This window comes from Macaca nemestrina, chromosome 5, assembly GCF_043159975.1.
Source record: "Macaca nemestrina isolate mMacNem1 chromosome 5, mMacNem.hap1, whole genome shotgun sequence".
Taxonomy (NCBI): Eukaryota; Metazoa; Chordata; class Mammalia; order Primates; family Cercopithecidae; genus Macaca; species Macaca nemestrina.
In genome coordinates, this window is record NC_092129.1 from 170637924 (window position 1) to 170662503 (window position 24580).

The following is a 24580-nucleotide window of genomic DNA, read 5'->3' on the forward strand; positions in this document are numbered from 1 at the left end:
GTATGATGCTCAGCACGCAGGTAACGCTCCGGGGACCGAGGTTGTTAATACCGGCTGTTCGCACCTCGCCGGGTCCCCTCACTGCCCCCAGGCCAAGGCGCCCACTGCTCTCTTCCAAGGGACAGGCGACTAACCTATTGGGGCGCGCCCTGCCTAGATAGATTTATTTGCTTGCTTGGGGCGGGGTTTGGAGTGAAGCAGGGAGGAGAAGAAGATGGTGAGGGCAAAGAAAGGGAAGAAGCGGAGGGGCAGGAGGCGAGCGAGGCGGGGCCGGGGAGGAGCCGGGCTGGGCTCCCAGGGCCCGGGCGCAGCGCGCACCCGGAGCTGGCGGCGGCGGGGGCGGGGGCGGCGCGCGGCGGCCAATGGCGCGCGGCGCTGCGGTGAGGGCGGTGCAGGAACACCGGCCGCTGACAGCCAAACTCGCCAACTCCGCCCTCGTCCCCGCGGGATCCCGGAGCCTGAGCCGGCCTGGGGCCGAGGCCGCCCGAGCCGCGAGGCGAGCGAACATGGCAGCAAAATGAGGAGGCTGGCGCCGGGTCGTGGCAGCCGCTGCAGCGCTGCAGCTTGAGATCCCTGTCCGGCGCGCTCCGGGCCGCATCCTTAGCCGGCCTCCTGGCGGTCGCGGGATTATTTCATTCCGAGCGGAGGGCGAGGGATAAAGGAGACTCCCCAGCGGAGCGGGTCCGTGCCCAGACTCTGGGGCAGGGTGTAGACGTTTGTGTGTGCGATTCGCCGGCTGCGCAAACGACGCGGGAGAGAGACGGTCCCGGGCTGCGGCGGCGCGGCCGCGGGGATGAGCCGGCCATGGAGCGGCCTTGGCTGGGCGCACGCAGCGGACTGGCGCTGCCGCCCGAACGCCGCCTGAGCCGGGGCTCCAGGGGGCTGCGAAGCCTCCGGCGCCCTGGGGGGGTCCCTGTCGCCGACTCCGGGAAGGACGCAAGCCCCGCGTGGCGGACACTGCCGCAGTCACCGTACTGAGGCGCCCCGAGCTTGCTCCGCCTGCAGCTCGGTGCGCGCTGGGCACCCGGGCGCCTTGCCCGGTGCACGGCGGCTGGCGCACAGCGGCTAGATTGGCTGCAGGAGCCGGGTGCAGGACTAGCTGGAGGTGGGTGTGTGCGCGTGTTGGACTGGAGATCCGAGTAGAAGCAGAACCAGGCGGCTCTGAGCAGCCATGCTTCCCGGGGTGGGCGTGTTCGGCACCAGCCTCACGGCCCGTGTCATCATCCCGCTGCTAAAAGACGAGGGCTTCGCGGTGAAGGCGCTGTGGGGCCGCACGCAGGAAGAAGCGGAGGAGCTGGCCAAGGAGATGAGTGTCCCCTTCTACACTAGCCGCATTGATGAGGTGCTGCTACATCAGGACGTGGACTTGGTGTGCATTAACCTGCCGCCGCCTCTCACCAGACAGATCGCTGTCAAAACCCTAGGTGAGCGACCCCTACCCTGAATCCTCCGTCCCACACCCGCCCTTTAACCTTCTCTGGGTTCCTTCCCCGCTGCCTTTCCCTTTCCGTGTCCCAGAAGCTTACCCTGCATCTACGCTGCCCCAGGGATCTGAGATCCCAGATCCGACTCAGAGCTCCCTCCTTCCTTGTCCCGGGCCTTCCCCACCTTTGCACTTCCCTCCTGCCTCCTGGCACCACTTGGACGCGCTTCCCCACGTGTGTGGCTGGCAGGCTGGAGGAGGAGTGTGTTCCGGGGATCCGAACTAGGAAGATCAGATGCCGATATCAGGGGATGGGGTGCTCCGCAAGAAGAGGAAAGTTAGTCCTCAGCTGTGTGTGTCGTGTACGTGTGTGTGTGTGTGTGCGCGCGCGCGCGCACGCGCGCCTGGGAGACGCGAGTGCGCGCCCAGAAACGCCTGAATAAAGGGCCGCACACGTGTCTCGGGGTTCTTGGGTTCGACAGAGGACCTGCCCTTCAGCAACTGTGGCACCCTGTTGGGGTCGTTTGTTTCTTTCTGCTGTGAGTTAGTTTAGCGTGACATTGGAGGTGTGACCATCGGCTGGAATTATTTCGTCTGCGCTGGAGGCAAGGATGATGGGAGTGGTTGGATGGGGGTGATGATTTAGAATGTTTTCAGAGGCGTCATAGGTTAGTAAAGACTGATTTGATAAAACCAGGGGTTTTAACTTTTGACTGCAGCCTTCCGGGAAATGTCTTCTGCCACAGTTTGGAGTAATCGATTTTAAATTTTTACGGGGATGGGCGCAGTAGCTCCAGAGGCATGGACGCTTTGCATCAGAAAAGGCCCTCGCTAATCGCCTTCAGGAATAGTTTCTGAAGGCACAGTGTTGACCCGCGGGGGCCGGAGATGAGTTCAGGGTGCCTCACCATCTGGTCCCTGCTCCCCTCAACTCCCAGGCAGTCTGAACAATCTCTGAGCACAGAGTAGCAACCTCTTAGCCCATGCTCAGGGGAAAGAGAAGGGCATGTTTTGTTCATCATCAGTTCTTACATATAACCTAAAACAATCCCAGGAAGCTTGCTTGATCTTACAATTCCAAGAAAATTAGCAGCTCACCTTTGAAAGCTGAAGTTTCTATTGGTGAGGAAAACACAAAGCTTATAACAAGAACAAAGCTTATAACCAGATGAAGCGAATAGTAGAACAGATTAGAAGGGAGGAACTGCCAAGGAACAGAGACCATCCAGAAACCAACCGGAAGTTATGTAGTCTTGGAAAGACTGTTTTATTTTTTAAAAATAGGTGTGGATTCAGGGTGGGTGAAATATATATATGTGTTTTAATTCTGCCTTCGAAGAGCTCTGAACAGAATGTAGAAACTCTCCATAGAAAGGCATTTTTATCAGGCCATTTGGCTGTTGACTCAGATGCGACATCTGATGGAATTCCTAAGGAGGCTGCTCACATTGTCAGTTTTAATTGTCAGTTAATTTTATTAAGTGTCTGCCCTTTGTGGCCTGTTTCTTTGGCCTTGAACTGAATGCCATTGAGTCTGGCCAATATTTATTTTCTGTTTGATGGAACATGTGTATTGGGTGGATAACTCCCTTGTTTACATTGGCTCTTTGCATATTAAATATTTTATAACCATCTTGTGGTATAATTCTATTAGTGCAGTTTGTACAAAACTGGTCCCTCATGAGCCCTGGGTATACTGGAGAGCTTAGGACTGGTCATATCTGAAAGACCATGTTGTAACTTCGTTTCTCCACCATAGAGATGGTGGTTCCTGTCCTGGGTACAGACCCACAGAGCAAACCTAGAGCAGGAGGGTGGCGATTTGGGGAACAAGGATGACCTTGTTTTCTGGCTGTCTCTGGGAAGTTGGCCATGAAAGTATCTGGGGGCTCTGGTTTCAAGAGATGTGACACAAATTAGACATTTCTGGATACTTCTTCTGTTCTTATTTTTCAAATATCCCTGTGACTTTTCTTTAATTAACAAGACATGTCTGTTATCTCTTCAAAGCCAATGATAAGAGGCATAATAGACCTAGTTTAATAATGGTGATGACAGAATAGGGTTTTGTTCATGTTTTTAGGGTAGGTTTTGAGCTTCTTTCTTCTTTCTTTTTTTAACTCCTTCTTTTGCAGGCTGCCCCTGCGAGTGCACAGTGGGGTGGCCGTCTTCGTTGGCTTTACAGTCACTGTTGAAGGTTCAACACATACAACACAGGAAGTGAAAACCCCCAAACAGTTACCAGGCTGGTCTGGCTGTTGGGAGTGTATAGATACGAGTGTTTGCCTGGAATTGAAACTAGCTACTCTGACTTGTCCTAGTAAATTGTCCTTTTAGCAAAGTCCTGGACTTTGGCTTGCTTGCCCAGTAATGGTGACAGGTCTGTGACCCTTGATCCACACTGATAACTGGTCACAGGCCTGTCAAAGTAAGGGGCTGGTCTAGGGACCACAGTGAATAGAAACTTAAGATCAATTGAATCACACATGTCCTCCTTTAATTTATTATTATTATTATACTTTAAGTTCTAGGGTACATGTGCACAACGTGCAGGTTTATAACGTATGTATACTTGTGCCATGTTGGTGTGCTGCACCCATCAACTCGTCAGCACCCCTGTCATTTACATCAGGTATAACTCCCAATGCCATCCCTCTCCCCTCCCCCCTCCCCATAATACGCACTGGTGTGTGATGTTCCCCTTCCCGAGTCCAAGTGATTTCATTGTTCAGTTCCCACCTATGAGTGAGAACATGTGGTGTTTGGTTTTCTGTTCTTGTGATAGTTTGCTGAGAATGATGGTTTCCACCTGCATCCATGTCCCTACAAAGGACACAAACTCATCCTTTTTTATGGCTGCATAGTATTCCATGGTGTATGTGTGCCACATTTTCTTAATGCAGTCTGTCACTGATGGACATTTGGGTTGATTCCAAGTCTTTGCTATTGTGAATAGTGCTGCAATAAACATACGTATGCATGTGTCTTTATAGCAGCATGATTTATAATCCTTTGGGTATATACCCAGTAATGGGATGGCTGGGTCATATGGTATTTCTAGTTCTAGGTCCTTGAGGAATGGCCATACTGTGTTCCACAATGGTTGAACTATTTTACAATCCCACCAACAGTGTAAAAGTGTTCCTGTTTCTCCACATCCTCTCCAGCACCTGTTGTTTCCTGACTTTTTAATGATTGCCATTCTAACTGGTGTGAGATGGTATCTCATTGTTGTTTTGATTTGCATTTCTCTGATGGCCAGTGATGATGAGCATTTTTTCATGTGTCTGTTGGCTGTATGAATGTCTTCTTTTGAGAAATGTCTGTTCATATCCTTTGCCCACTTTTTGATGGGGTTGTTTGTTTTTTTCTTGTAAATTTGTTTGAGTTCTTTGTAGGTTCTGGATATTAGCCCTTTGTCAGATGAGTAGATTGCAAAAATTTTCTCCCATTCTGTAGGTTGCCTGTTCACTCTGATGGTAGTTTCTTTTGCTGTGCAGAAGCTCTTTAGTTTAATTAGATCCCATTTGCCAATTTTGGCTTTTCTTGCCATTGCTTTTGGTGTTTTAGACATGAAGTCCTTGCCCATGCCTATGTCCTGAATGGTATTACCTAGGTTTTCTTCTAGAGTTTTTGTGGTATTAGGTCTAACATTTAAGTCTCTAATCCATCTTGAATTAATTTTCGTATAAGGAGTAGGGAAAGGATCCAGTTTCAGCTTTCTACTTATGGCTAGCCAATTTTCCCAGCACCATTTATTAAACAGGGAATCCTTTCCCCATTTCTTGTTTTTCTCAGGTTTGTCAAAGATCAGATGGCTGTAGATGTGTGGTGTTATTTCTGAGGGCTCTGTTCTGTTCCATTGGTCTATATCTCTGTTTTGGTACCAGTACCATGCTGTTTTGGTTACTGTAGCCTTGCAGTGTAGTTTGAAGTCAGGTAGCGTGATGCCTCCAGCTTTGTTCTTTTGACTTAGGATTGTCTTGGCAATGCGGGCTCTTTTTTGGTTCCATATGAACTTTAAAGCAGTTTTTTCCAATTCTGTGAAGAAAGTCATTGGTAGCTTGATGGGGATGGCATTGAATCTATAAATTACCTTGGGCAGTATGGCCATTTTCACAATATTGATTCTTCCTATCCATGAGCATGGTATGTTCTTCCATTTGTTTGTGTCCTCTTTTATTTCACTGAGCAGTGGTTTGTAGTTCTCCTTGAAGAGGTCCTTTACATGCCTTGTAAGTTGGATTCCTAAGTATTTTATTCTTTTTGAAGCAATTGTGAATGGAAGTTTATTCACGATTTCGCTCTCTGTTTGTCTGTTACTGCTGTATAAGAATTTTTGCATGTTAATTTTATATCCTGAGACTTTGCTGAAGTTGCTTATCAGCTTAAGGAGATTTTGGGCTGAGACGATGGGGTTTTCTAAATATACAATCATGTCATCTGCAAAGAGGGACAATTTGACTTCTTTTCCTAACTGAATACCCTTTATTTCTTTCTCTTGCCTGATTGCCCTAGCCAGAACTTCCAACACTATGTTGAATAGGAGTGGTGAGAGAGGGCATCCCTGTCTTGTGCCACTTTTCAAAGGGAATGCTTCCAGTTTTTGCCCTTTCAGTATGATATTGGCTGTGGGTTTGTCATAAATAGCTCTTATTGTTTGGAGATACGTTCCACCAATACCGAATTTATTGAGAGTTTTTAGCATGAAGGGCTGTTGAATTTCGTCAAAGGCTTTTTCTGCATCTATTGAGATAATCATGTGGTTTTTGTCTTTGGTTCTCTTTATATGCTGGATTACGTTTATTGATTTGCGTATGTTGAACCAGCCTTTGCATCCCCTGGATGAAGCCCACTTGATCATCCTCCTTTAATTTTTAAAAATTTCCTCGAAATTCCTACCTTAGTGAATGAGGCATTCCTCTGTTATAGAGGCATTTCTACCAAGTGTCTACACTGTCCAAGGCTGCCTCTTATTAAGTACATACTGTGTGCCAGGCAGCATGATAAGTGCTGTGTATAAAGCATTTCATTTCATGACTAAAATAATCCTCTAAGATAGATATTAACTCCATTTCACAAATGAAGCAACTGAGATTCAGAGACCTGAGTCACATTGCTCCTGGCTAGAGATTTGAACCCAGCACTCTACCTCCCCCTGAGTCATTTCTTCCTCTTCCATCAGCTGTACCTGTTCCTCTGCCATAGATCATGGCAGCCTAGGTGAGACTGTTGGAGTTGTCCTTTGTTCCTTTTTCATCCCAGTCCTGGAATCGGTTCCCAAACCTGGTTGATGCCATCTGAAACTCTCTGTGTCTGTTCCCCATAGAAGTCAGGTCCTTACGTAGTTTCTGAATTAGGTTCCAGTCCACCCCACCCAACCCTGCCTCTAGCCACTATCCACACTGCTGCCAGGTATGCTGGAGTGCTAGAGACCTGGTCGTATCATTGTTTCCTGTTTCAGGAAAAGCCCCAGCTGATTGGCATGACATGCCCAGCCTCACGTCCTGGTGGCCATTCCCGAACCCAGGGGCTTCAGCGAGCCCCCACACTGCTGGGGTTTCCTTGAAGGGGCCCTGTTAGAGCACATATCCGGGTCTCTGTCAGGAACGCCCCTGTCCCTTGAGGTCTTCTTCCATGTTTGGCCTTCAATACTCAGCCCAAGTGTTACCGCTTCCTCTCCCTGAAACCCGTCACCCTACATACCCTTCTGTCGTCTCTACACTGTGTGCCGCCATCTTGCCCAGCACCTATTTTAAGGCATTCATTTAACATTTAAATTTTATTTAGTTATTTTGAATTGCCTATATATTCATGCGGTACAAATTTCAAATGCTATAAAAGTACACATGGAAGACCTTATGTCCCCCAGTCCCTGTCTTTGGACAGGAGGCAATCGTTATTACCAGTTGTTTATGTCTCCCATTCAAGGCCATATATATATGTCTATATAATGTATAATATATACATATATTTTACATATACACAAATACATGAAACTCTGAATGTGAAAGTATTATTGTTCCTATTTTTGGCTACCTAGTGTTTCATTGTATGGATACATCAAAGTTTATTTAAGCAGTTCCCTGTTACTCAACATTCAGGTTGTTTCCAATTTTTGCTTATACAACCATGTAATGAATAATCTTGAGCATATGTCATTTTGCACACATGCCAGCCTGTTTGTGGGATAGATGTGTAAACTGCTGGTCAGAGAATACATGCTGATTACATTTAACAAAGATATTGCCTCATTAACTGGCACCTAAAATGACACTGTATTTTTTGTTAATTTCCTTGTTGCCTCTCCCAGCAAGCGTCCTGATGGTCAGGATACAGCCAAGGCAAAGGAACCTCACTCACCTTTGTGTCCCCAGCAGCGCGGGGCTCCAGGCCAGCACAGGCCCAAGCCAACCTGCCTGGGTCCAGTCTTGTTTCTTATGCAGTCTACTCTGTACAATGGGGAAAGTGAGCACATGTGCACACGTGTGTGTGTTTGTGTGTGTGTGTGTAAGGTGTCACTCTCCACTTTCAGTGGCTCCCATAGCACCTGAAATAACATCCAAGCTCCTTGCCATGACTTTCTTGGCCTGAAATGGCCCTGCCTTGTCCATCTCTTCCACTTCTTGGATGGCTTCACACATTCCTGGACTATCTCTATTCCGGCCACTTGGCCTCTTTTCTGTTCCTCAGATGCCAATCTCTTTCCTGACTCTTGGCCTTTGCACCAGCTCATCCCTTTGCCCAGAAGGTTCTTGCCTCACTTTTTGGAATGGCTAGCTCATTTTACTTTCAGGTCTCAGCTTACATGTTACTTTGGGCAAGAGGCCTTTCTGGATCCTCCCCTCCCAATTAAAAGGTTCTCCCCCAACCTCAGTCCTGCCTCTGTCATCCTCTTTCTCTTCCTGGTAACACTCTTCACGGTGTGCGATGATCTCTTTCATTTGCTTGGTTGTTTTCTTGCTTGCTATTTGTTTCCCCAGCTAGAATGTGCATTATTGGAAGGTAGGACCCTTGTCTGCTTCGTTCATCAGGGTACCCTTATCTCCCTTAGACAGTGCCAGACACTTAGTCACGTAGAAGACACACTATAAATATTTATTGAATGACAAATGAATGCATTTTCATTGAATACATGTATGCCTGGGGGAAGGCAAAAGGTTCTAAACAGAATGTGTGAATTAACACATAATATTCTTATCCTCCTGTATGCAGTAGCTGAATGCCTCTCAAACTTTCAGATGTGGTTGCATCACCTGGGGATCTTATCAAAAACCAGATTCCAGGTCAGGCACAGTGGCTTACGCCTATAATCCCAGCACTTTGGGAGACCAAGGCAGGAGGATTGCTTGAGCTCTCCAGATCAGCCTGGGCAACATAGTGAGATCCTGTCTCTAGCCAGGCATGATGGTGCATGCCTGTAGTCCCAGCTACTTGGGAGACTGAGGTGGGAGGATCACCTGAGGCCTGGAGGTCAAGGCTGCAGTGAGCCAAGATCATACCACTACACTCCAGTCTGGGTGACAGAGTAAGACCCTGTCTCAAAATAAAATAAAAAACAGATTCCTGGGTGGGACCTGAGATTCAGAATTTCTATCCAGCCCTCAGGCAGTGTGGATGCTGGAAGAGTCAGACACTAGAGATGAGATAGCTCTCTGCCTTTGGGAACAGAAGACATCCCCTGCTGTGAGTAATTAACCTGTCAGGGGAACTGTGCTGAAATGCCTGTTGCCTTGTGTGGAATGTGATGACATCTGTTTTCACGATCCCTGTATTTGGAGACAGCAGTGCAGACTCTCTTAGTGAAACTTCTCCATGGGAGTGCAAGGCTCCTTTGGGATGGTGAGTAAGGCCATAGGTTTTCCTTGAGCTTTGATCTTGCTGCACACTGATCTTGTCACAACTTGTTTGGCATCATCAGCTGAGGACCTGGAGCAATTGGCCCTTTTCTGTCCTTCTTCGTGGTGTCAGCAGTTGCTTCATGTTGAGGAGGGCTGCTAGGAACATGGGTGAGGGAGTGAAGAGGAAATGGGGTTGAGAGAGGTCTTTGCAAGCCAGCATTGCCACACCAGTAGAAATAAGGCTGCAGATAATGCTCACAATGTACTTGACAGCAGCCATTCTGACATCCTAGCAAACCCTGCATTTCCAGTTCTTGCTTGAGATCTCTTCTGGATCTATTCCTGTCTCCACACTGTGTGAAAAAGGTGATTGCCTATTTCTCTTTGGGTTCCTGCCCCTGAGCACTGAGTGAAATGATTTTTGGTCTATCAATTTGTTGTAGAGCCGAGGAAGCCCTTGGGCATTACGTAAATGAAAGAAATTACTCTATCGTTGGGAGAAGTCAAGCCTCACCAATCTCATTTCATCTAACTGAAATTAGGTGCAGTTGAACGATTATTTTGTTGATGATATCTGGCTTTGATAATGTGCAATTCTGCAGAAGTTTCCATTGGAGTGAGAAGAAGCTAAATGAAGAAGCCATTTTGATATCTTCATTTTGATACCTTAAACTGGGGAAGAAGAACAACAAAAAGTGGAAGTCAATAGCATGTTTTAAGAGTTTCACCAAGAATGAAATATACAGGCACTTAATTATATATTTGATTCAGGGCAATCATAGCCCAGTAAAGAGCATCATTATATAAGATGTTGTGCTTCATAACACTCATCAATGAAAGGAAAGGTTGACAGGTTACTACTGTGTGACTTTGGGAGTCATACCCATCCTTCCTGAGCCTCAGTCTTCTTACCAATAACACACAGCTAATACTATCATATAGGGTTGGTGTGACAACTAAAATGAGAGGGAAAATATAAGGACCTACCCTGTGGCTGCCCTCAGCTATCTGCATCAAGCTCAATAAACAGTAGTTTTTACTTTGCCCTGATGCAATGAGTTCTTTTTTTAAAAAAAATAAATTTTTAAGTGAGTAGTTCTTTAGCCTCTTCCAAATGGTGCTTTTGAAGATTTTTTAAAAATATTTTTTGAAGAGTTGATTCCTTCCTGCAAGACTCAGAGAATGTATTTATTTTTTTTGTAAAGGGACGGTACCTAAGCCAAGCTTCAGGTGTCATATTTGCTGTGAATCCAATACTTGCTTCACAGCTACGTGATCACTCAAAGGTACTGATGGGGTTACCAAGAGCTCACCATGCTGCTGTGAAGATTTACTATCCCTTGCAGTGTGGGTGCTTAGGGGGGGTCCCACATGACGCAGGCACAGGGCTGCAGCAGGGGCTTTAGTAGACACCTGGAAAACAGAAATCCTCTGAATTTTATTCTGCTTCTCTCCGTGTGTCTGCTTCCTCATCCACCCCTCTCTACACCAGCCTGCTCTGCTTCACAGGCTCATGTGGTGGGTGAAAAATTGTCCACATGCACTCCCAAATATGAACATGACAGGTTCAACCACCTGAAAGGTGCAGCCCTGCCCCCGCACCCAGCTCTCCCTGCTTGTACCAGATGCTTTCTCCCGGCTCAGTCTTTCCTGTGGTTACCCACAGTGTGGGGGATACATCACCAAATGCTGCTGAGACCACTCTGCTGGAGGGGTGGAGGGATTGTTAAGAGCAGTCATTCTGATCTGGGCTGCAATCTCCAAAAAAAAGTGCTGATTCTAAGAATATAGACAGTGGAAGTTGTTACAAATGTAGACTTTGGCCGGGCGCGGTGGCTCACGCCTGTAATCCCAGCACTTTGGGAGGCCGAGGCGGGCGGATCACAAGGTCAGGAGATCGAGACCATCCTGGCTAACACGGTGAAACCCCGTCTCTACTAAAAATACAAAAAATTAGCCGGGCGCGGTGGCGGGCGCCTGTAGTCCCAGCTACTCAGGAGGCTGAGGCAGGAGAATGGCGTGAACCTGGGAGGCGGAGCTTTCAGTGAGCCGAAATTGCGCCACTGCACTCCAGCCTGGGGCACAGAGCGAGACTCCGTCTCAAAACAAAAAAACAAAAAAACAAAAAAACAAATGTAGACTTTTCGGCCGGGCCTGGTGGCTCACACCTGTAATCCCAGCACTTTGGGAGGCTGAGGTGAGTGGATCATCTGAGGTCAGGAGTTCGAGACCAGCCTGGCCAACATGGTGAAACCCCATCACTACTAAAAATACAAAAACTAGCAGGGGGTGGTGGCGTGCACCTGTAATCCTAGCTACTCGGGGGGCTGAGACAGGAGAATCACTTGAACCCGGAGGTGGAGGCTGCAGTGAGCTGAGATTGCACCATTGCACTCTAGCCTGGGCAACAAGAATGAAAAAAACTCCTTCTCAAAACAAAACAACAAACAAAAAACCAAATATAGACATTTCTTGATTGTGTAGGTAGGGGTTTTTTTTTTGATTTTTTGTTTTTGTTTTTTTTTTCTGTTTGTTTTTTAGATAGATTCTCACTCTGTTGCCCAGGCTGGAGTGCAGTGGCTCCATCTCAGCTCACTACAACCTCCACCTCCCAGGTTCAAGTGATTCCTGTGCCTCAGTCTCCCAAGTAGCTGGGACTACAGGCATGTGCCACCACGCCTGGCTAATTTTTGTATTTTTGATAGAGATGGGGTCACCATATTGACCAGGCTGGTCTCGAACTCCTGGCCTCAAGTAATCCACCCACCTCGGCCTCCCAAAGTGTTGGGATTATAGGAGTGAGCCACCACACCTGGCCTGATCGTGTAGGTTTTTTATCTGCTTTGTGAATTACACACTTGGAATTTCACTGCTTTGATAATAACCATAGCAAAAAAGAAATAATAGATGTGATGATCTATTAATACCAACGTTGTTATTATTATTATTAAATTATTAAATTTAAGACATATATATTTTGAAGAGTGTGATGGAGAGTAGATAAACATGACCAACTGCATGGAGTTCTATGGTCTTGATAGGTTTGCAGACCTTTACCAAGAGCCTCTTGGATAGCACGTGCAGCAGGTCGCAAGAGTGCCATGAGACATAGTCGCTTTCTGCTCAAGTACTGTCTTAAGGGCTTGAAGGAGCCAGGAGTCAGGAAAAGATTGAGGGAGATGGATTTCTGCCTTCAGACTGCCTTTTTACTGGAAACTGCAACATCAACTCTTCCCTGGGTCTCCAGCCTGCCTGTCTGCCTGCCTGTCCTGCACCGTTTAGACTTGCCAGCCCCACAATTATGTGAGCCAATTCCTTAAAACAAATCTCTCTATCTATATATGCGCGCGCACACACACACACACACACACACACACACACACACACACACACCCTATTGGTTCTATTTCTCTGGAGAACCCCCGACTAATACAGATTTTGCCTGGATCAAGGCCATCTGGCTAGACAAGCTCAGAGAGGAGACACCTGGAAGACGCTCCAGTGGAGAAACTGCTCTGGTTAGTTCAGCTGGTGGGTGTGGGGCCCTAGGAGAGCAGCAGGCCTCTGAGCACTTGTCCTCAAAGCAGGAGACCTGGAAAGCCAGCGTTCGTTCTTTTGGGTTCACACTTGAGCTAGGTAGAATGTTGGGAAAGAGGCTGTCACACCGCTGAGAGCCACAGTGACACTTCACCCTGAGCAATTCTATACCTGCCTACAGTTCTTTGATTCTAGGGTTTGGGCAAGTCTGGGATGCCTTGGGGTTTAGACCTTCCTTGAGAATTGTTAATATCCTACAGTGGACAATTAAAAAGTGCAGGAAAATAACTTTACATTAAAATGTTATGATTTAAAGAAATTTTCCAGTCTCTAATTTTAATAGCCCTCAGAGTATTAAGATGCTTCTTTGATTAATGTCCTTAAACTGAAACTATAAATTTCTCCAAAATTTTTAAAGCTCCAATTAAGTTGGTTTGTAGTTTTAACACTACTTTTTTAAAAATAGCTTTATTGAACTATATATACCATACAATTCTCCATTCTTTTTATTTCGCAAGATTCACCCATTGTAAGTGATTCCATTACTTTTAGTACATTTATATATTTAGAACATTTTCAACACACTAAAACGTTTCCTCATGCCAATTTGTAATCAATCCTCACTCCCACTTCTGTCTGGCTCCAGGTAACTACTAATCTACTTTCTGTCTCTGTAGCTTCCCTTTCCTAGAACTTTCAATTAAATGGAATCATGAAGTATGGAGTCATTTGTGCTTGAGTTCCTTCACTTAGCATAATGTTTTTGATGTTCAGCCATGTTGTTGCACGGATAAGAAGTTCATTTATCTTTATTGCTGGGTAATATTCCATTGTGTGGACATACCACATTTTGTTTATCCATTCACCATCTGATGGATGTTTGTATTGTTTCCGGTATTTAGTGATTGCTAATAATGCTGCTGTGACCATCTGCATATAAGTCTTGTGGAGCCATGTTTTCATTTCTCTTGGTTAAATACCTGGGATTGAAATTGCTCAGTTGTATGGTGTGTATATATTTAACTTTTTAAGAAACTACCAAACTGTTTTCCAGAGCAGTGGCACCGTATTACATTCCCACCAGCAACGTAGGAGAGTTCTAATTTTCTGATATCATCAGCAACACTTGGTATGGTCAGTCTTTTTTTGAGACAGTTTCACTCCATTGCCCAGGTTGGAGTACAGGGGCATGATCTTGGCTCCCTGCAACCTCTGTCTCCTGGGTTCAAGTGATTCTCCTGCCTCAGCCTCCCAAGTAGCTGGGATGACAGGTGTGTGCCACCATGCCCAGCTAATTTTTGTGTTATTGTCATTATTATTATTATTTTTGAGACAGAGTCTTCCACCATCACCCAGGCTGGAGTGCAATCGTGTGATCTTGGCTCACTGCAGCTTTCACCTCCAGGGTTCAAGCAATTCTCCTGCCTCAGCCTCCTGAGTAGCTGAGATTACAGGCGCCTGCCACCAAACTCGGCTGAATTTTTTTTTTTTTTTTTTTTTTGTATTTTTAGTAGAGATGGGGTTTCACCATGTTGGTCAGGCTGGTCTCAAACTCCTGACCTCGTGATCTGCCCGCCTTGGCCTACCAAAGTGCTGGGATTACAGGCGTGAGCCACTGCACCCGGCCTAATTTTTGTATTTTTAGTAGAGATGGGGTTTTGCCATGTCAGCCAGGCTGGTCTCGAACTCCTGACCTCAAGTGATCTACCCACCTCGGCCTCCCAAACTGCTGGGATTACAAGTGTGAGCCACCATGCCCAGCCTTGTCAGTCTTTTTTATCATAGCCATTATAGTTGGTGTGTAGAAGTATCTTGTTAGGACTTTGATTTGCATTTTGTTAATAACAATTAATGATGTTGAACAGCTTTTCATGTGTTTATTAGACAGTCACATTTTTCTTTGATAAAATGACTGTTCAAATCTAATACCCATTTTTAAATAGGGTTGTTTGTCATTTATTGATTTGTAAGCATTGGTTTTGTGATTTTCTGATTTTGTTGAGGTAGCAGACTTCACTTGGGGAAGGGGTAGAGTTTTTTGTTGTTGTTGTTTTCATATACTTCCTCTTATTTTTGATTTTGGAACTAGTACAGCAGAACTACTTCTCCAACCCAAGTAAAATTCGTTTTGCCAAGTATTCATTGAAATGGTTCATGGAGTAGAAGAGCAAGACTACCAGGTGAGGGGGTGCTCATGCCTGGGACTCTGGCATTGCCCTGGGCTGTGAGAATGCACTGAACCCTCTGCCAGGGGCGTTTCCAACTTGAAGATTGTCTTCCAGTAGGGTTTTCTAACCACCTGTTCTGCCCAGTGTCTGGAGAGTGGTTTTTTGTTTTTGTTTTTTTTTTCATTTATTTTTAGTTAGTAAATGCATTTTGAATCCCTGTAGCAGTATGTTAGCCTGTGGTGAGAAATGCCCTATCAAGTAAGACATAGTCTTTGTCCTTGAAAGAAGAGTGCACAGGCAAACACAGAGCAATGCAATGAGATACATGACTTAGTGCAGAGTGAATGGTTATACTGCAATGCCAGGAAGAGTTTGCTGGAGGCAGCTGAGTAATCCCTCAAAAACCATTATTGGATTAAGGGTCAGTCACCTGGGTAGGCTTCCCGTGCCAGTCTACAAAAGGCACTAAGGCAAAGGGAAAAAAATGGCATTTAAATTTAAATTTTATTTTATTTTATTATTTTTTCCCAAGATGGAGTTTTGCTCTTGTCACCCAGGCCGGAGTGCAGTGGTGCAATCTTGGCTCACTGCAACCTCCGCCTCCCAGGTTCAAGCGATTCTCCTGCCTCAGCCTCCCGAGTAGCTGGAATTACAGGCATATACCACCACACCTAGCTAATTTTGTATTTTTAGTAGAGACGGGATTTTTCCATGTTGGTCAGGCTGGTCTTGAACTCCCGACCTCAGTGATCCACCCACCTCGGCCTCCCAGAGTGCTGGGATTACAGGTGTGAGCCACCGCGCCTGCCTGCAGAAAATGTTTTAACAGGATCCCCCTCATAAAAAGTGTTGTGTGTTTGAATGAGACACTTGCAGCACAACGGCCTGGAAGGGGCTTCCTCTAAGAGCTGGTGAATTATTGCTTCCAGTTTACTGCTGCATATTTGTTTTGTTGAGTGGGGAACATGAACTTGACGTCAGAGATAAAATGAGTGGGGCCAGTGAGAGGGGCCCCACTCATCCCAGACACCCTTCCCCTCTTTGGTGGGTTACTGAGAAGGTGGCACTACAGAGAGTGGATGCTGCCTGAAAGCTGAGGAAAGGGGCGTTCTGAGAGCTGGAAGGGTCCCGGAAGACCTCTTGGAAAAAGTGAGTTGGTCTTCAACTGGGCCCAGAAGAGGGGGTAGGATTTAAATAATTGAAAAGGAAGACATGGGAGGCTCTGTGATGTAAAGTCCTCCTCAAGGAACCACTGGTTCTGCGAGATAAACTGTGTGGCTTGAGTTGACCTCCTAGAGCAAAGTTAGAATGGTTTAAGAATGTCTGAAATTCTACAAATACTTTTCTTCATCAGCAGTAAGTGTCAGTTGCATCTTTCCCTTCATATCTCAAGTGGTGACAGCCACAAATGACAGAGCTCTGGGGTCAGTTAAGGCAAACAGCTTGCTGGAGTGTTGGAAAGGACCCTGTTGAGAGGAGCCCAAATGGCCGCCTTAGAGGGCATGGGAAGAACTGCAAAAGTTGATTCAGCTAGTAATGCTGTCAAGACAGCTCTGTGTGTGATGGAGTCAGGGGCATGCTATGGTAAACAGAGTCAGCTGAGGAGAGGATGCCTTGAAGGGTGCCCAGCCCCTGGTTTGGTGCTTACATCTGATGGTGGTGGGAGCACATGTTCTCTTGTTATATAACTGAGCCCTGATGGTGCAAGGGTCAGGGCTGGCTGCAGCTATAATTTACTAGATGAGCAAGGATGCAATAATCTCCTTGGAGAAGGACATTTGCGTATGACATGTGGACATGCCTCTCCCATCTTTCATGGTGGGAGGGGCTGCAAACTCTGGATTTGGGTCACTGGTGTTTCAAATCCCTTTCTCACCTCCCTTTCTCCTCCCTTTCTCACCTCTCTGCATTCAGAGGTGAGAGCTCGTGGACATGATGATTGTGAGGCTCTCTCAGAGTAGTCTGCCATCTTGGGAGATGGTTTGAGGGGGAGGCCACAGTGGTGGAATGAATAGTTAACTCTTGACTTGGGACCCAGAAGTCGGACAACAGAGCCTTGCGAAGTTACTGCTCTGGCTAGACTTTTAAAAGATCCCTAGATGTGGCAACAATTGTCTATCTTCATTTTTTTCTATTTCAAAAGGAAAAGTTCCTTGACTAATTTGATGTCATTGTGGTGAAAGTAAAGTGATGCTCCTTAAGGATTTTTTTGGTCAATGGAAAAGGTAGTTTGAAGAGGCTGTCCCATCAGACTACAGAAAGCTGGAGGCATGCAGAAATGGGTGTATGGGCACAATCCTTGGCTGGCCGTGTGCTATGTGGCTGTGGGCTCCTTACTTAACTCTTTGAAGCCCCAGTTTCTTTATCTGTATAATTGGGATAACAGAAGTACCCATCTCAGAAGGTTGTTGACCTAAACAGGGCTTTGTTTAAAATGAGGACTCAATAAATATGAGAATCCTATTTGATCAGAACTTATTATGGTGAACAACTGTCCATTTATGTTTTTCCTTGAACAAAGATTTATTGAGTGTGAGCTACATACCAGAGATGCTCTCTGGGTCTGTGCTATGCAGTACGGTAGCCATTAGCCACATGTGGCTGCTTAAATTTACATAAAACTAAATCAAATGAAAAATGCAGTTTTGATGTGGTTTGGCTGTGTCCCCGCTAAAATCTCAACTTGAATTTATCTCCCAGAATTCCCATGTGTTGTGGAAGGGACCTGGGGGAGGTACTTGAATCATGGGGGCTGGTCTTTCCTGTACTATTCTGTTGATGGTGAATAAGTCTCATAAGATCTGATGGGTTTATCAGGGGTTTCCACTTTTGTGTCTTCATCATTTTCTCTTGCCGCCACCACGTAAGAAGTGCTTTTCACCTCCCGCCATGATTCTGAGGCCTCCCCAGCCATGTGGAACTGTAAGTCCAATTAAACCTCTTTTTCTTCCCAGTCTTGGGTATGTCTTTATCAGCAGCTTGAAAACAGACTAATACAGTTTCCTCAGTTGTCCTAGCCACATTTCAAGCACTCAAAGGCCACGTGTGGCTGACTGGTAGCTACCATATTGGACCGTGCAACATAGAACATTTCCATCATTGCAGACAGTTCTACTGGACAGCATTAATGGATATAGCAATGGGCAAATCAGTCACTTATGTGAGATCCAAACATGGATTTTTGAGCAACCCCAACTTGTGGGTGTGTTTCATTTTCTCCTGGGAATGTGTTGATAGCCTCCACATTGGGCTATGGACGTTTCAAAACTAATTAGTAGAGGTTTAACAAGGTCTGGGTGCTGCTTTCTGGATTTATTAGTAAGGACTCTATTATTAATGGGAAGAAGATGTGCTGTGGGAAGTTTCCTAAATTCTTTATTAGACACAGGGACTGAGCAACGAGATAAATGACAGTGCCCCTCCCTGCTCCACCCGCCTTCCCTCAGGTTTATTACAGGACTTTAGGTAGCAGATGGCACGGACCTGGGGTCCGTGGGGTGATTCCAGGGCAGGAATTCTGCCTTTGCTCACAGGTAGCGTCTTCCTTAACCCTCTCAGCCATCCTCTGGGGGAGGTAAGACAGACATTTTTCCTCCTCAAAGCACCAAGAAGCAAAGGGTCTTAGTAGATGGCCCAGGAAGGTGGTGAGGGGAAGGAAATAGATGCCAGGCCTCTTTGTCCTGCAGGAACCTTCGAGAACACCTGGCAGCTAGCTCCTGAGGACCTGGGCCAGGGCAAGGAATTTTGACTTCAGAGTAAGGTACTTTCTGCCCTACTGCCAACATGCTGTGCACTTCCATGGGCAATGGGCTTTCCAACTTTCTTCCTCCTCTCTCCACTCCCTTGTCCTTTCCTTCAGCCGAGGGGAGAGGCTACATAAATACGAAAGCATGAAACCTCAACTGATACATACTTACTGTTTTGCTAATTATTATTGCTTTTTTTTTTTTTCCTTCTAGTCCCATTAATGTTGTGAAAGCCACATCCATCTGTGTGAGCAATCTTTAGGGAACTGGGACTGCTAAGTTCCAGCTTGTGGGGCTTGGAGGGAGAGGTGAGTGTGCATTTGTGAGGGTGTGAGTGCACACACACTACAGTGTGCTGCCCACAGAATGTCTCTTGACTGTAGTCAAGGGCAAAGTGATGATTTTAGAGTACTTGTTATTTAAATGTGTCCCTGGCAGACTCTTCTCATCTCCCACATGAATATGAATAATCAAAAGTGGGTGGTGGAAAATGAGATGTGTTCCTCTTCTCTGTCTCTTCTCCCTTTCCAACAGAACCGGGACATCAGAGGAAGAAAATCAGCAGGCAGAACAATATTGGGGGAAAAACAATGCCACGTGGTTCTGTTCAGCTGAGCTTCTGCTCCCTCCAGCACCCCCACATGGGACGTTTGTTTACCCCCATGATGCTGCTCTTGGAGAGTCCCAGGGGACAGGTTTAAGCCCTTGGGGATGCAGCCTGTCTAACTTAATATGCACAGCCGTTCACATCCAGGGCACAGAGGCAGCCTGGCTTTCCCCGAAGGCCCACGGGGACCACAATGCTGCATTTGTCTGTGGAACTGAGATTTAGCCGCAGGTTCTTGCCTGAATGCAGCGGGCCTCCAGCCACAGCCTGCCGGCATGGGGGATTCCAGGAGGGATGTGCTTCATGACCCGGCATTTGCTCTTCTTTCCAGTCCCCAGACCCAGCCAAGATTATAGATAGATGTGCTCATCACATGCAGGTGCTGGGGAAGCCAGTGGGACATCACTGGCTACATCCACCAATGGGATTTTCCAACTTGAGTGTTTATCGGTTTTTCAAACAAATTCATCATCTGTATTCCTCACCCATTTACTGAATGGCTACAATATGTAAGGCAATATTCTCGATCATGGGGAGTTAGAAAAGGTCAAATGCATATAAGATATGGCCTGTACTCTGAGATAACTCATAATCTATCCAGAACCTACTCATCACATTTGGAAAGGGAAGAGAAACTAGCATTCTGTGGAGTACTTACTATGTGCCAGATCTGGAGTGAGGCATAGTACAAGTGTTACTCATTTACATCTCATGGCCAACCTCCAATGTGGACATTTAGCATCTCCATCTTACAAGTGAGAAATTTCACTGTAGAGAGATTAGATATCACCTGTCATTGATTCTGTGACATGTATTATTTTCACATTTGAACACCTGAAATATAGATATGTCTAAAAGGACTTTTCTTTCTTGGTAGTAAGAAAGCTGTAGGTCTTTGCAGTGGTGTCTTCGATTCTGTGAAATATGATATTTTGGCAAGTGTACACAGCTAAGAGCAAGTGGAATCAGAATTCAACTTAAGTTTGCCTGACTCCAAAGCTTGTGTGTTTTCCAGTATAACGTGGTGCAGTATCAATGGTCTGTATGAACAAAGGCCATATCATTTTTATTGACAAAGTATAAAAAGGGGGAAATGGTGACTGAACTGGAACTTGCGTCATCTAATTCCATAACTGAGGAGACAATAGCCTGGGGACTGCATGTATCCCACAGGATATTAAAAAATTGAGAAAATGTTATTTCATAATCTTTACTTCTCTGTTGATTATAACTTATTTTTGGGAAACAGGATAGTCACAACAAGGCATTAGAGTGGCATCCAACAGCTTTTTTTTTTTTTTTTGAAATGGAGTTTCACTCTTGTTGCCCATGCAGTGGCACAATCTCAGCTCACTGCAACCGCCACCTCCTGGGTTCAAGCGATTCTCCTGCCTCAGCCTCCTGAGTAGCTGGGATTACAGGCGTGTGCCACCATGCCCAGCTAATTTTTGTATTTTTAGTAGAGATGAGGTTTCACCATGTTGGCCAGGCTAGTCTTGAACTGCTGACATCAGGTGATCCACCTGCCTCAGCCTCCCAGAATGCTGGGATTACAGGCGTGAGCCACTGCACTTGGCCTATAACTTATTTTTGAAGAGGCCAAAATAAATGGCAAACTGTCGAATGGATAAGATATGAAAGGCGAGTGTGATGTATTCCTCCATCTGTTCTGCTGTGCTCCAGGCTAAGTGTGGTGCTGTTACCAACAGGGATTATTTAGGGGATGTGACCAGTGGCCTCTTTACTGTCCTGGAGGGGCTTGATAGGAGACACAGGCCGACTCCCTCTCCTACATAACTGAGTTCTGGGAGAAGTCGCCAAGAGCAGGCGCATGTGTGTTTATTATTGTCACAGTGCCCTGTGGCCAGCACTTGCAGAGAAGAAGCAAGGTCTGTTGAATTCCATGGATGACCTGGATTCAGAAAACAGTGGCAAGGGCTCCATAGAGGGGTAAATAGGCAATCCTGCTGCTGGCTTTCGCACACCACAGGCTTGATCTGCTTGGCTCCCACATGCTTAAACACATTTGGTTCCATAATGGGCTTTGACTAAGTCATTTTCCCGAGCAGCTGATGTGAAAAGCAGAAAAGTGGAAGGGAGATTGGTTAGGGGCCTTGGTATCTCAGATGGGCGGCTGTGGGGAACAGTGGAAAGAGAACACCACTGGTAATCAGAACACCCAGGACAGGCCTGGAGCTCCCCTCTCCTAACACCCAGGGGAAACCGGGTCTCAGAGGAAGTGAGTGGCTTATCCGGGTTGTCACAGATGATCACTGACAGCTAGGTCAGGACCAAACCCAGGTCTCTGGAGAGTGTGCCTATTACCTTATGAGGTTGTTTAATCACTGGGGAACTGTGTTTTTCCAGCAATGAAGAAAACGAGGCGGTTGACTTCTTAGAAGTCTCTGAAGGAAATGACCTAAAATAACAACAATGAAAACACCTACATGCACAATAGTGTTCAGTGAAGCCTTATTTATGATTACTGAAACACTAGAAACAACCAGAAATGTTCCACAGTAGGAGAACAGTTAGGTAAATATGATAAATATAATTGATAAAATACTAAATAGCTGTTAGAATTATGTGTAGGAAGACTGTACCAATATAGGAAATTTTCTTATGATATAGGTAAAGAAAAAGGACACAGAAGCATTTGCATATTATGATGATAGCCTTGTTTAAAATACACACACACACACGTACACACACACACACACACACGCCTAGAAAATTAAAGTCTGGTAAGAAGCCCAAATCCTAATGATGTTTGTTATCAAATAATGGGATTATGAATTTTTTTCTTCACTAAATTTCTTGTTTTAAAAAATATCATAATGAAAAAATGTATTTTTCAAAAGAAAGAGACAATAAGATGGGAAAAAATGGTTTGGTTGGGGTGACTCTCCAGTTCTTATATTCTGTGATCCTTTGGCTCTGGACTGGCTGTTCCCAGCTGGAGGTACGTGTTTTTCATAGGGCAAAAATGAGTTTAGCCTTGGCCAAAGGAAAAAGGCAGTCTTCTAGGAAGTGGAAGTGATTGAATAAAGGTCTAGAGACTCTCCTGTTATTTAGGAGAATAATTGGACATGACTCTGAATTGGGGGAGAAACCATAGACTCTTGGCTGCAGGGCAATTTATTTGTATTTCTAACCTTGTGTGCCCAAAACCCAAACATGGCAGAAATAGCTGGAACGCTCCTATCATTTTTCTCTGCCTCCTGAATTTGCCCCAGGGTGGGAAGTGAAGCTCTTGTTGGCTTCATTCAGCCTTCCAAAGAAAATGTACAATTGCAACGTTTCCATTTATTATTTCCCCTTTTCTTTGCAGGCAGGTTTCTTTTCGGTCAGACCTGCGTTGGTTTAAATGGTTAGCAGTTTTAGAACCCTGGGCCTGAGAAAATTCATCACCATCTGCTTGAATCTCTTTATGGGCTGCGTGTGTGGTGGTGTACAGCCAAAAGGGTGTTGGCCAGAGAGCCTGGACAGGCGGTTCTTGTCCTGACACCATACTAATTAGCTGTGTGACCTTGGGCAAGTGACTTTCACCCTGCTAGACTTTCATTTCCTTACCTATGTAACGCAGGCACCAGAGTCCATTTTTGAGAGTTCCTTTTAGCTCCTGCCTTTTATGTTTATTCTAATAACTCACTTTAAAAGCTTGGTATTGACTTAGCCAAATTATTTAATTTGGTAAATGTTTTTATGTGCTGTTTTATTACAACTGCTGTCATATGGTTGGTTCACTTGGCTTCTGCTATTGCTTCTTCTTTTTTTAAAATCAGTTACACAAATATACATAGCTCTCCTTTATACCAGGAGGCATTCTTCCTTTTATCTGCAAAGGAGATGTATTCCAGGGCAAACTAGCATGGCTCGTTGTGGGTTAGTGGGACGGCTGCTTGCCAGTAGTGTGTGTGTATGTGTACATGTGTGTATGTGTGCATATGTGTATGTGTGTGCCCATGGGTGTGTGTGCACACCTGCCCAGTGTGTCGTGCCTTGTTTTTTTACCCCTCTTTAATGGCACTGCTGAGAACACATCTGCATGAATAACTGCTAATACCAACTGTCAAGCTTGCAATTCCGTGGGGTTGGGTATAATTTTCTAGCACAAATTTATCAGCACAGTGGGCGTTTGGGGTTAGCTTCTCCTGCAGATGCCTCATGAAGCAGGTTGTGGTCCACTGCACCAATGAAAGATGTAGTTTTGCCAAAGAAGAAGTACTGCATCGTCAATAGCAGATCAAGGGGATATCCGTCCCAAGCAACTGCAGGTCAGAAATTGTATCGTGGACAGTTCACAGGAGGCCACAGGGAGGGAGGTGATTGAGAATGTCACCCTGTCACACTTGAGTCATTGGCAGGTACAACCACTTTTTATGTGGGTGCCTGCCACTGACAGGCTCCCTCAGCATGTAGTCACCCTTCTTCAAAGGTAGAGGATGTGACATTAATAATCTCTCTGTGGGTGGAAAGCCTGTTGTTACTGGTTATAACCCTGATGGAAGAATTAGTGGACCTCACCAGGCCAGTATAAATGTAAAACCCAGAGAGGGTCTTGAAAGGAAAAGAAATCTGTTTACTTTACTTCTTTCATCTTTTCTCTCTATTATCTTCTAACTCAGATCAAAACTCCATGCCATATGGCAATAAAAAGAAGCCACTATATCATCATCTTGTACCTTCCAAAGAAGTTACATAACCAAAGCATCCCAGGCTCAGCAGAGAATGAAGGAGCCAGTGGAGACTTGCCTGTATCCACATGGGACATTTTTGGGTCACGCTAGATCAGGGGTGGCACCCATCTGCCCTAGCAGTAACTTTACCCTTGGTGTAAATTTGTCAAATTTGGTCTTTGACAGTCATTTTAAATGAGAAGTGTTCCTAAGATCTAACCTAGGCTGAGTCATTTCTTTTATTTCTAGAGAATCCTGCTGGTTCCTCCCTACAGAGGAGATATTTGGTATGATGACAGTTTCCTGTGTCAGCTGGGTGTTAGATGACCCAGGTTTCATTATAAATTTGCTGATAGTGCACATGGATCTTTGTCCTCTTTCCTTAAAACATTTTTAGGGAGACAGAAAACCTTAGTAGGATTCTCATTCCTGATACTAACTCACTTTATGACCTTACAGGGGTCCCTCAGCTTCACTGGGCTCAATTCTCCTTCTAAGACAAGGGGTTTGTGACAGTGGTTCTCAAGCTTGGCTGTGAGTTAGGAATACCTGGGAAAGTGGCGAACATCCTGAAGCCCA

At 45.6% G+C, this 24580-nt stretch overlaps 1 protein-coding gene across 3 annotated transcripts in view; it reads left to right on the forward strand.

Annotated features, from left to right (window-relative positions):
• The first annotated feature begins 408 nt into the window (after positions 1–408).
• Positions 409–24580, forward strand: part of LOC105482446 (Gfo/Idh/MocA-like oxidoreductase domain containing 1) — a 126171-nt gene continuing 101999 nt past the window's right edge. The window contains exon 1 of one of the 3 annotated variants that reach the window (XM_011742555.3): positions 409–1424. In XM_011742555.3, coding sequence (XP_011740857.1) covers positions 1172–1424 — 253 coding nt within the window. In that variant the 5' untranslated portion in view covers positions 409–1171. The other 2 variants (XM_011742557.2, XM_011742556.3) reach the window with 2 other exon arrangements.